This window comes from Thermobia domestica, chromosome 8, assembly GCF_964235325.1.
Source record: "Thermobia domestica chromosome 8, izTheDome1.hap1.1, whole genome shotgun sequence".
NCBI lineage: Eukaryota > Metazoa > Arthropoda > Insecta > Zygentoma > Lepismatidae > Thermobia > Thermobia domestica.
In genome coordinates, this window is record NC_137461.1 from 15,267,199 (window position 1) to 15,280,964 (window position 13,766).

The following is a 13,766-nucleotide window of genomic DNA, read 5'->3' on the forward strand; positions in this document are numbered from 1 at the left end:
TAAGATGATAAATTAACAAGGAAACTACGATTAATTACTTTTCAAGCTAAGCGTTACTCATTGTGGTTCCATAACAACAACCAGGGGATGGACCGAAAACACGTATATGGTATGGAAAATCCCAGGAAACAAATGACCATGTTTCATTTTCCAAAACATTGAATTTAATGACATTTGTTAATTTCATATGCTTCGAACTCATTCCTTATACTTTGATGATTTTGCCTTACTTCTCTACATAGGGTGTCCCAAAAGTAGATATACAGTACAGTACTGATCAGCTCGTTGCGTTTTATGCCATTTCTTATTCATATCCATCAGGTAGACTTAGTTTCTTTATTATTTGTTCTTAATGTCTTTTTTTCTTATACCTTAAGCTCGGAACAGTCGAAGCAAATAAACCCATGATGTAGAATGGTATACTTCATCTTTGCAGGTGTGTATACCTACTTTTGGGTCACCCTATATATAAAGTACACCAAGAGTATAAAAGACGCACTCTAATATTAAAATTGGATCCTAACTATTCCAGTTTAGGCGTATTACTGGAATTTGTATTCGAGATACTGCATTTTTACCAAAATTAGTCACTCTAATTATGAAGCTCTGGGATAACTGCTTCTAGCACCATTGAATAAGACAATAATTAGAGATTTTTAATATTTCTCAACTTCTTCTGTGCCAACCCGGGTAATCTAATAAAGAGCGCATGTCACAAGAGATTGAGTGAGCAGAGTATCAAGTGGGTTAGGTGGGTCAAACTTTGAAGGCGAGTCAGCGGGTTGGGGCTCAACATTTTCATCACCCACTCTCACTCCCCACCAACCACCAACCACTGTAACCCCCACCTTGTCCGACAGATCCTCAATTCAACATGATCCATTGTGTTTCGTTTGTTACTTAAAAAGCCAGACCCTACTAGCATACGTAAATGGTTGATCGTGAAGTTGTCAATTGCGTATCGTTTGTTACTGGTGAAAATGAACACAAATGGTCGATTGTGAAGTTCGTGTACAATTTGTTTGATTTGTTAAGACAGTGAACTTTTCTCACATTAATGTCTAATGTCTCAGATCCCTTTTTAAACAGAATCACAACTAAAAGGGAGAAAAAGGCGGAATATAAGACATTGGCGCCGAGCTGGACAAGGCTTCAATGGAAAGAGTAATGATTTATTTATTTATTTATTTATTTATTTATTTATTTACTGATGATTTCATTTACGTGGCGAAGCAAAGCCTCTGCAGGCTTCTCGGAGCACTTAACCACGTAGTATACATAGTTTTGTTTTTCAATATCAATACACACACACATACACACAAATGAAGAAAAATCTTTCTGTTTAAAGTTCCACGTTAGTCCTTTAGGCTAAGAGAGACGATAATTAAGCTAAGTGAAAGACGATGGAAGAATTCGTGGAATGAGGATATGGGAGGAAACGGCAGTAGCACGAGAAAATCCACTAATACGATTGTACACCACAAAAAAACTTATTGACAGGGGATCGAATCAGGGACTCCACGGACCAGAGGTAAGCGCTCGACGACTGAGGAGTGAAAGGGTGACTTAACCTCCCCCAATTAAGGAAGATATATCGCCCCCAGAAAGCAGAAAGATGCTAAGAGCCACTTTCCTTAATTTCCAACTAAGTGCATATCCTGACTACCCATTTCATGTTTAATGTTGTGCAAAAAGGAGACAAGGGACAGGAGACAATATGAAAGGTCTGCAGCGAAAACTGAATTCTACAAGAAAGAAAGAAAGAAAAAATCCGAATTAATTGGTGTTTCATTCATTTTTGTTCATCTCCTGGGAAATTTGCATTTTGGCGCTTAGCATCTTTCTGCTTTCTGGGCGCGATATGTCTCACTACAATTTTCGTTAAAAACAATTTTTGATTTTGACACAATACAGCACATATATTCATTGGGGCTTAACAATCATCCCAAGTTTTAAATACGGAGAATACCAAGGATGTTATAAAATAGATGATCTGCCCATATAACAAAATGGTGAAGCCATACGTCACAGCTTCGCCACACCTACTCTGCCCACTCCGCGCCACTAAGATCACAATGTTTCGAGCCAAAAATCATGGCGGAAACGAGAGTAGCCAATCAGACGTGCTAGCTCGGACGATGCTCGTTTGTTTTTTAGCTTCACTGAATTCATATGATGAAGATACGTATGAGCAGATCCTCTATTTTTAACATCCTTGGAGAATACAATCATTGAATCTTTTCACTTATTGATCCCTTGAAAGTAATTAACTTTTCCACACAATACATACTCATTAAACAAGGTATTCTTAACCCCACTTCTAGGGGTTAAATTACATGATTGTATCTGCATTCCGCTGAAACCTATGTACAGTCAACAACAAAAGTTCTTCCCGTTTTGTAAAATTTATTTTGGAAATAACGGTGGTATGGCCGGAACGTACAAAAATACGTTCTTTTTTATTTACTGGAAACTGTAGTCAAGTTGTCGTTCCATTCAGGGATCTAAAAAAGTAGGGGGAAGCATGACGTCACGCCGTCCCCCTTGCCTATCTCTGCCTATTATAATTTTGTTAGGAAGTGGGGGACGATATAGATATTTTATGAAAGCGGAGGGACGACGTCCCCTCGCGTTTCCCCCTCCACTTTTACACCTGGTTCCATTCTGAAATTATTTGCGAAACTAATTTCATCAAACGAAAAAAAAAAACTTTTGTCGTTGACTGTACAACAAATGCAAAACACAGTACCGTAAAATTTTGTTAGGTTTCACAATATAATGAAAGCCTTTAGAAAATATGAGAAGCATTTGTTTTTATTCCCGTTCTTTGTGAGAGTTTAAATAGATTGGATGTCGGCAGATATGTCCACAGCCATTGCTACAGCATTTCTTCATCATTTCACAGTCCCTGTCTGTTTTACATGCCTCCACGCAATCCCCTGCGCCATCTTCTTTTGGACATATTCCAGGATCTAGAACCAAACATTAACAACAATATAATTATAGGAAACGTAATCAGTTGACCATAGTAGATAATTAATTTAGTACACAAAATATTAAAAAAAAAAAAAGACTTCAACAAAAGTGTGAAAAAGTAGAAAATAACAAAAACGCTAAAAGTAGATAATATAAAACGCTGAAAAGTAGAAAAAAATAAAAACTCTAAAAGTAGGTAATAATAAGAATAAAACAGTTAAAAGCACTTGATTGCTATTAGCTATATAAAAAAATTAAGATCTGTGCCAAATTGTAAAAAATTAATCCACCGGTATCTATCTATGTCTGAATAAATAAAAATGAAAGTGACCTTGTTCGTGAGTTAATAACTCTTGAACCACACAATCGATCTCAATCAAATTTTCCACATAGATGAGGTTCGGGTCTGGGATGGGTTTTGTCATTTCACTTTGACGGTGCAACTTTTGGAAGGAGGATATATATATATAAAAGATGATCGAAAATGACATATATTGTTGCCGAATCCATAGTTTTCTGCGTCTCTGAAGTGAACAGGACACTTCTGATGCCGTTTAAATCCTATTTCAGCCCTACTATATGGGAAGGGTGAGGGAAAGATATAAAAATGATCGAAATGACCTATATTAGTGGCGAATCCTTAGTTTTCTGGGTCTCTGAGATGAACAGTGACACTTCCGATACCATTTAAATCCAAATTTAGCCCCACAACTTCGACTCCTTAGTGGCGTACAATATCGCCCGTTACTATGTGAAAAAAGAGGTCATCTCCGCCCTGCCCCCAGCGGGTCAAAAGGTCACTGGCAGCTCTCATTTTTTGCTCTTTGTGAGCGTCTGTCAGCATTTTTGGCATTCACCTTGGACTATAGCCACTTAGTCACTATAGTCGATGAAAAGTAAGTTAAGTGATCTCAGTCAATCTGACTCAATCTGAATCGAAACAGAATACACTTAAATGAGAATGTTTGTGTATTTCACTACAATAGTGTTAGTCACACTTCCGGGAGTTAAATTGTCAATCTCATATGCCTATGTCTGGTACTAGTCTTGTGAACATATTACGAGTATTATTATTATTATTATTATTATTATTATTATTATTATTATTATTATTATTATTATTATTATTATTATTATTATTATTATTAAATTATTATTATTATAATGCAACTTATACTCACTCTGCATAGCTGACACCTTCACCAAGACTAGAAGTAACATCATTGCCAGAAGAATGCAACGCCTCATATTCCTATTATTAAAAGGTGGAACATCTTAAAGTACAAATAATATATTACATTCTTAATATAAATAATAATAATAATAATAATAATAATAATAATAATAATAATAATAATAATAATAATAATAATAATAATAATAATAATAATAATAATAACGAGCCCGGATTTCCATGCAAAAACCAACCCCGAGATATGCATGCAAATATGCAGGAAAAATATCAAAAATATGCATTTCAAATTTTTAAAATATACACTAAGAAAATAAAATGTCAATTTATTACAATAATAACTTATCTGAATGACCTCTGTTGCAATGAATTATGAACGTCTTCCTTAGTTTTTCTTCTGCAAATCCTCATCGATTATTATCAGTGAGAAACGTTTTGAAGATCGAAATGTTCCACTGTACATCAGTATAAGTCACTGGTGCATTTGAAAAACACTGAATGTCTTTCTGTGTTAGATCCATTCCCAATTCCATGTTTTCATCATTAAGTACATTTGTAATGTAATAGATTGTTTTGAATCCACGATTTTTGCCTAATACTTGGCAACGTTTATCTCACACTATTTTCGCAACATCGTGAATTTCACTGGACAAAGTTTGCGATAATTCGCTCAACAAGGAGAGGGAATGCTGCAAAGCATTGTTACGGCTGTCTGATAATTTCAGGTATTCTGGAGAAGTGGTTCTTTATGTATTTAATACTAGCAGCGTTCACCCCGCTTCGCTGCGGTCACCCCGGAACGCAATAAACTTTGTTACTTAGATAATTTTTACTTTTTCGCTTTCAAGTGATATGATAAAAACCATAGAAGATTGCAGTAAATCTTAACATTATATCGCCTGTCATTTATGTTAACCCGCCCCGCTTCGCTGCGGTCATCCCGGTGCTGGCATATTGTAAAAGTGTCTGTAAAAATAAGCAAATCAATTAAAAAATTTTAAACAGAAGATTCAAGCTATTTTCCGCTGTATATCGCCTGTCATTTATGTTAACCCGCCGAGTGACACGGTCATGCGGGTTGCATATAAATACGTTTATTTTTACCTATGATGAACTAATAACAAAGGATTTGTACGTTATGGACACCTGAATGGTCAATTATCTCAAGACACTGGTAATTAAAAATTAAAGTGATATGATAAAAACCATCTAGGGTCCAAATCCTAATAACCCCCCAAAAATGAAAGAAATTGGTTCAGCCGTATTAGCGTGATGAGCGGACAAAAAATTGTACGTTCTCTTTTATATATATAGATTTTTCTCAATGCCACTTGTAGAGAAACATTTTTGTGTCACATAAATAGTAACTACATCGTCGAGATTCAGTGAGTTTAAGTTATCTGCATGGGCGTCTCTGGCGGGGAGACACGTTCCCCCCAATATTTTGAAGTACAAAATATTCAATATTTTATTCTAATTTAATTTATTTACTAACGACAGAATATCATATAAATAATAATAATAATTATATTTATTTGGAATATAATATTCAGGTTGTGAAACGATTGTAATCGAGTTCTTGATATGCCTTAGGGTGTCCGTGAAGGTAAGCAGAAAGGTAACAAATGGAATCGAAGTTAATAAACAGGTTGGGCTACGTAGTACTATTTAAATCACTTTCTTTGATGTCCCCCTAAATTTTACATGTCAGAGACGCCAGTAGTTATCTGAGTTATACGACACAACTTCTAGCCACGAACCCCTTCAAGTTAGAACTCGTTGCGAAGATGCTGGAACATTTTTCGTAATTTCGCGAGATATATGTAGGCGCGATGGAACTTTCATAAATACTTTCTTTATATTTGATAGAAGCGCGTCTACTGCCGGATATTGGGATCTGCTACGCGAAGAAGACCGTGTGCAAGACAAGTCAGGTGGTCTAATTTAGGATACAACACTTTATTCTATTATTCTATACATTTTATTCGACATCTGCGTATATAAAGTGATTCAGTTTACTTTAAATATAACCTACTATCTTGTGATATACTCTGAAATATGCTAGTATGCAGCAATAAAGTTCGGAAATATGTAATTTCCTGCTAAGTTTACGAAATACGCACTTGTATGCGCTATCATATGCGTCTCAAACGAATCCTTACAGGTTCGTCGGAAAGAAACAAAATTCCATACGTTTATGCATGTTACTATAAACATGCATTTTCATATAAATCCAGGCTATAATAATAATAATAATAATAATAATAATAATAATAATAATAATAATAATAATAATAATAATAATAATAATAATAATGTGTACTTTATAACTTAACTTGAAACATAATTTTTATGATCCCCAATTCTTGCCATTAAAAAAAAATCACTTCTACGCAGAAACCTCAAGGAAGATTGTTAAAATGAGTTCAGGCCGAATATAAAGAAGAAAAGCTATTTCAAAATTATGACACATTTCATGTTAAGCACATGCTCTTCAAGAAAATATAATCGTTCTTACAGTTCATATTTTTTTTTAAAATGTATTCTTCTTCATGTAAATATGCTAGAAACACATTATTTGAGATAAAAACAAGTTGATAAATATGAAGGACATATTTAAGGTCAAGAACCTTCATTCTTTCTAAAAATAATCGTTTCATTGTCTCAAATACCGGATGAGCTGCAAAAACTTCCTGCTTTCATTTTCTAATACATATAAACAAACTTATTGTTATCTTGCTTTCCGAAACCATTACGCAACGTAAATAGCAACTGTCGTGTTGATTTGTGTTGACTGAAAGTGGTTTCTGGTTCTAGTTGATTTCAAACATTTGCTGCTTTTAAATTACTTAATCCACGAGAAGTATTATTCCACAATATATGCTCTTTAAACTAAGGGAGACGATGATTAAGACAAGTGAATGATGATGGAATAATTGGTGGAATGAACAATTGGGAGGAAACGGGAGCACCGCGAAAAAATCCACGGACAAGGTATTGTCCACTACAAATTTACTTGATCAGAGATTGAACCAGGGACCCAACACATCAGATATAAGCGTTGCATCGCTGACCCGCTGTGCCTCACCTTATCAACTTTTAATAATAATAATAATAATAATAATAATAATAATAATAATAATAATAATAATAATAATAATAATAATAATAATAATAATAATAATAATAGTAACTAACTCTATGGCCTATGGAACCCGGAGGTTCAATGCCGCGTTCACAAAAACTCTCCACTGACTTCTATCCTTAGCTAACTGCATCCAGTTTCTACTTTGTATTCCTATCTCTGTGAGATCCATCTTAATATTGTCCTCCCATCTGCGTCTAGGTCTTCCTAATGGTCGTTTTCCGATTGGTCTTCCAGTCAAGATTTTGAAAGCGTTTCTACTTTCTTCCATTCTAGCTACATGAACTGCCCACCTAAGCCTCCTAGACTTGACGACCCTAACAATGTTGGGTAAACCGTATAAATTATGTAGTTCCTCGTTATGAAGTTTCCGCCATTCCCCATTCCCGTTTCTCTTGGGTCCGAATATTCGTCTTAGGATCTTGTTCTCAAATTCTTTCAGTCTATGTTCTACCCTCAGAGTAAGCGACCATGTTTCGCAACCATACAGAACAACAGGCATGATTATAGTTTTGTACATTTTAAGCTTCAAATTCCTCGATAGGATTCACGACGGCAAAAGATTTTGAATTGAATAGTAACACGAATTCCATGCTTTTAGTCAACATTTAATTTCTTCGTGAATATGATTTTCCTCTGTTAATATTGATCCTAGATATTTGAAACTATCCACTTTATCAAAAGTATTATTTAATATTTAGACGCACCCATAATTTGCCGTATTACGGTCCCGACGCACTTCCATATATTTAGTTTTCTCTGCATTTACTTCTAAACCCATGTCCCTGCAAGCGTTTATTAAGATCTCTGCATTTCTTTCTATTGTTCTCCTATCATCCCCTATTAAATTTACATCATCAGCATATGCCATAACCTGGTGAATACCGTTCAACTCTAGGCCCTGGTTGCTATCTTTGATTTTCCTTAAAGCGTATTCCAGAACAAAGTTAAATAATAATGGCGAAAACGCATCTAATAATAATAATGATAATAATAATACGAAGAAGAAGAAGAAGAAGAAGAACTTGCAAAGCTATTTCACAGATTCCGAGAAGAAAGAACACAAACGTTAGCTATACTTCATAACTTACGACAATTCTTAGAACAGGTACCAAAACTAGACGAAGACAATCAACCCAGCAATATTGAAATAAAACAATGAGAACTAATTTCAGCTACCAATGGAAGACAATCTTCAGGTTAAATTCCGTAGAAAAACTGTGGGCGGATAAGTAATCGATAACCCAGATTTGGAAGATGAAGAACAAGAAGAATGTTCATGATTAATATGCCTTTTGCTTGAGCCTATGCAATTGTTGTCGTATCTAGCTAAGTTTTAACTAGTGACAAAATCATTTCGTGTTAGAATTATCAGAATTGAATACAATTTACACACACACATACTTGCACAGAATGTGTTAAAGAGTTTGGTGTTTCTTTGGCTTTTAAATATACACAATTTTTGTTAATAGACGTAATAGTATTGAGCAGGGGCGTACGCTGGGGGTGGGTCCTGGGGGTCTGGACCCCCCGAAATCCCTAGTTTTTTGTAAATGTAGTCGACTTTTAGGGGTAATTTTATAAATTTTCATATAATTTAGCCTCAAATTGTATTTGGACCCCCCAAAAGGCTTTAGACCCCTCCCGAAATAAATTCCTGCATACGTCCCTGGTATTGAGAGCTTCATCTTGAAAGTAGCTAATTGGCGTCGTGTAATATGTCATAATATGCTAATAACAAATTAATTGCATAGAAATGATTATCGGGTTAAGGAAATTGATTTATAAAACCTAATTTTGAATTAATAATCATAATACCCAAAACTGATCATTTTTATATTATTTGTACGGTATAATAAAAAATAAATTAGTAGATAGCTTTGGTTTACAGTTCTGCCAGTTATGGCACTAGTACTTTAACAACCTAACTTCATTTTTCCTACTCTACAGTTATTTATCATTGACTACATTAATATGAGCGCTTGGTGTTTAGCAATTTAAATGATTTGGAATGAAATCTGTAAGTTTTATGTCCCACTACGCCGGCTGGGACAAAGGGACGGTGATGATGAGAAATGAATGAAATGGTGGAATGAAGAAAGTGGGAGGAAATGGGAGAACCTAGAGAAAACACACACACACAATGTTTGTCCACCACAAAGCCCACTTGGCACGACCTGGAATCGAACCAATGACCCCATGCATCAGAAGTGAACGCTCTACCACTGAGCCACCGCGGCCATTTTTAAATGATTTGTGTAAAAATGTAAAAATTGAATGTATATTCATAAAAAATACTGTATTTGTCTTATGATTTTGTACCATAGCTATTTTACGAACAATTACAATTTCAGTCAGACAGCGACTGCATAGGCCTTGTGACTTCGGAATAAATGCCCTTATTTTTCATCTATTTTTAAAACCGTTGATAAAAAGTATACATGAAACATTTACTACAAATTAACAAAAGTAAATTTAGAATTACTGCAGAATCACATCGAAGGCGCACTTAAAGCAAGAATTGCACTTCACTCCATCACATTTTATAGACCTTAAATCCACAATATCGTCAGTCGGCCCCAAATATTCCTCCTCATCCTCCATAAAATGTTCAAAAAACTTGTCCTCTTCAATCGTACGAACCTCAACAGCTTCTTGATTCTTTTCTTGGTTCTCATAAGGGGATTTTGAAAACTCTTCCCACATTGATGAAAACGAAAGAAGCTCTTCTTTAAGTTTTCCCTCTTACGAAGCCAGACTTAAATTCTTGAACTTCTTAGGATCAAAACACTCGAAATCTAAGTATAAACTTTGATTTTCAGCAAATCTTTCCTGCATGCTCTTAGAAATTTGGTCTAGAATACAGTTGAAAGCGGTTACTTCAAATCTGTATTTACTGTCTTCAATTACTTCATTAGAAGCTGATTCCCCTGCCATTTTATTTCTTTTTGTACATCTTACCTCAGGCAATTCTCTTTCTATAACTTGTTCTAGACTAGGAACATCTGTAATGAGTCCTTCAATACTATTTGACATTTCTGTTGCAAAGTGTTCTGCTGCTTTGTAGACTTAGCCAAACTGGTCCCTATTCTCTGTACAGTGTAAGCTCTAAACTCCGATAAACAAATTATTTGTATCCTTCCGCTTGTCACAAATACGATTGGCTAGTGATGTATCGCTCCCACTCCCCACGGGGAGGAGCAAATTGTACACTTGCATTTTTACACTACTGTCTGGTGTTGTCCAGATACTTCCAGCAGCATAAAAGAAAGAACAAACTGGAAACATTAAAAAAAATATTTGAATTTCACTGGTAAACAATTGTTGCTTAGTGAGCAAAAGTTTATCTTGTTGATGTTTCACCACAACACTCGCGTAACCGGGATTCATGACAGCCGTCTTTTAGGCTTGAAACCAGAACACGAGTCAACAGTTGAATTGGCGCCATAATTACTGCGCATGCTTAGTGTTTATTGTTTCATTAGCCACACTCGATTGCAGCATTATTCGATAATCAGTATTATATTTTTATCATTTACAATAATGTAGCAGTTTTATATGGAGCTTCATAGTAAAAGTAATAATCAAATCATATTAACTATTTTGCAGAGGAGTAAAAGCGTCAGTAGGACAACAGCAAATCAACGAGATTTAGTTTCACGTGGCTTTGTTTATCGCAGTTTAGAGCTTACGCCGAAAAGGATTTAGCTTCTTTCAACTTATTTTGAGTTGAGGATATCAGGCGCCATGCTTGGACATAGTCAAAGTTTATTGTTTTCAAGTAGTCTGATTAAGGTGTGGTATGCTGAAAAATCAATAAAAACATCATAGCCACAATGATAGTCTCAAAGGAGCACAACTTTTGAATGAAAGACATTGCATCATGTCTGACTTTGGTATTGAATTCTAGTTCCCAAGTTCCATAAAACACCACTTAAAACCAACAATTACAATACATTTCTCCACTGAAATTATTTCATTTCCTAATTTCACTTCTTCTCCACAAACCCATTATTTCTCCGGTCAAGGGTCAATTTTCTAAAGTTAATGAGCTCGTTCAGCACTTCACCCCTCTTAATCATTAACTAACATGAACCTTTGCACTCCAAATTTGATAAGGTTGTATAGCCACTTATCAGCGAAAATAACAATACTACATTATACTTAACAATGTACTTACCAAGTCGTATCAAAGTCTATTAATATATTAGAAAGTTTCTTCATAAGTCACAACATATCATTTTCAAATCACACTTTGATTCGTAACTGCCTTTCAAGCCATTTGATGTGCATGTTAATCACAAACAGTATACAGTTTTTGCAGCATTCTTACTTGTCCAAAGTCATAGTACAGATTTTGCAAGTATTATATTCTATATACGTTATGTATTTGGACATCATATAATTTTGTATATGTATACTTTTTCAATGTGCATATATACGTACAATAATCTATCTACTATATTATAAATGCCACTGTATGTATGTATGTTTGTTTGTCCACATCTCCTCCTAGACGATTCAACCGATTTTGAGCAAACTTGGCATAAATATTCTTTGGTACCAGGTAATCAACACTGTCGGGGTTAGCAACCCCCAATTCTCCCCTTTGCTGAGGGGGAGGGGGTGGAAACGAACCCAATGCTATTTAAATGGGGGTTATAACAGTAGGAATGGTTTTAATGGTATAACGTAAGAGCGAGAAAAATAATTTTAACGAAATTTTGGTAACATATAGGTTATAGTGTGACATAAAACAGCCTTGGTATATAACGCCACTAGCGCCCCTAACGGCGGGAGTGGGAGGGAGAGACATGTAAAAATGACCGAGATTAGAGTCAAATCGATATATTTCGAAGTCGCTGAGATCATTAATGGTACCACCAAAGCCTAAAACAGAAAAGGCAAGGCCGTAGGCCGAGTAAAGATGGGATCTGGGGGCGGGGTAATAAAAATCAACCAAAATGACCGATATTAGTCAAATCTATAAATTTCAGGATCCCTAAGATCATTATAATGGCATTCCCAAAGCCAAAAACAGAAAGAGCGAGGCCGCAGGCCGAGCAAATACTGGGATTTGGGGCGGAGCGTAGGGTTGGTAAGGGTGATATGTAAAAATCGTCCAAAATGACCTATATTAGATTCAAATCTATATATTTAGGGTAAATCTAATATCATTAATAGCATTCCCATGCCGAAAACAGAAAGAGCGAGGCCGCAGGTCGAGCAAATATCGGGGTCTGGGGTGGAGAACTAGCTGACCAAAGGCTAATGAATTTATAAAATAATTATGTAGCCTTGTTTTTTTTAAAAAAATGTGTTCAGAGAGGAAACTGTGCTTCTTCTTGAGGTTAAGACGGGTCGTAGGCCTCCCCGAGCAGGGCGCAAAGGCACTGATGTGAGGAGGGCGTAGCGGCCATTGGGCCGGTACTTGATAATGGCCAGTCCACCCCTGTTCACGTATTAAAAGTTGTTGAGCACTCATCATCACTGCCACCGAAAACTTACTGAAGGCGCTAACGGACTGGCCATCTCCTTGTAAAATAGTTCGCTTGGTCGAAACTCTTGTGCCTTTTGACCTTATACTTAAGAGGCCTCATCCCGGTGAAATTAAGTTCCTTTCCCGGCAAAATTAATATACCGCTAATTTTACAGCAATTATTTGATATCTTCAAATAGATAAAAGATACTCAAAATATGGAACAAGAGCGTCCTAGACAATATTATTTTGCATAAGGTACCGTTATCACGAGTCAGCTAGTAGCTTTCCGTTTGCAGCCATTTGGAAACGCGAAAATAAAATGCTGAATTTTCTAAATGGATGGAAATCGAAAGCAGATAAGTGAGTCATGATAGCGGTATCTCATGTAAAATAATATTGTCTAGGAAGCACTTGTTCCACTTTTCGATTATCTTTTATCTATTTGAAGATATAACACAATTACTGCAAAATTAGAGGGATTTTAATTTCGCTGTAGTGAAGACCCTTAAGGCCTACCACAGCATATACAGGAGCATAGTGTTTGAATTGTGGAAACATTGCAAGACTTATGACACCTCTTTGTAGTTAATGGATCACAATCAATTTCGAGTAGGATGTCGAGGGTCAAAAGTTAAGAATCAAGTTCGGTGGTGGAGATGACAATTCAAACCGGAAGTGGTAAAAATAAATCATTTCCGGTTTTAATATTGATCACTCTCGGATTGAATTGGGTTTGATTGCATAGGATTTGATTGGATTGGATTGGATTGATGACGAGGGTCAATGAAAAATTGATCCATGACCCACTAACCTACCATCCACCGTGACCCACTCTGACCCATCACACAGCAAAACCCACCGTCATCAACCTGTACAATGATCTACGTCCTCCTCTCCACTGCCTAAAGAGTTTACATTTGTAATAAAACAACGCAGTGGAATTATCAGTAATCGGAGTTTGAGTTTCTAAG

The 13,766-nt window shown here is 35.7% G+C and overlaps 1 protein-coding gene across 1 annotated transcript; it reads right to left on the minus strand.

The window, feature by feature from the left end:
• Nucleotides 1-2,750: 2,750 nt before the first annotated feature.
• On the minus strand, nt 2,751-4,233 carry LOC145691564 (WAP four-disulfide core domain protein 18-like). Its single transcript, XM_081766967.1, has 2 exons — nt 4,158-4,233; nt 2,751-2,972 (listed from the first exon to the last, which is right to left on the minus strand). The coding sequence occupies exons 1-2, from the start codon at nt 4,222-4,224 to the stop codon at nt 2,815-2,817; spliced, it is 225 nt and encodes a 74-aa protein (XP_081623093.1). The 5' UTR covers nt 4,225-4,233; the 3' UTR covers nt 2,751-2,814.
• Between the last annotated feature and the right edge of the window lie 9,533 nt (nt 4,234-13,766).

Coding starts and splice junctions, on each gene's coding strand:
- LOC145691564 (XM_081766967.1), bottom strand. CDS start 4,224: ATGAGGCGTTGCATTCTTCTGGCAATGATGTTACTTCTAGTCTTGGTG. Junction 2,973..4,157: donor GAAGGTGTCAGCTATGCAGA/GTGAGTATAAGT, acceptor GTTTGGTTCTAG/ATCCTGGAATATGTCCAAAA.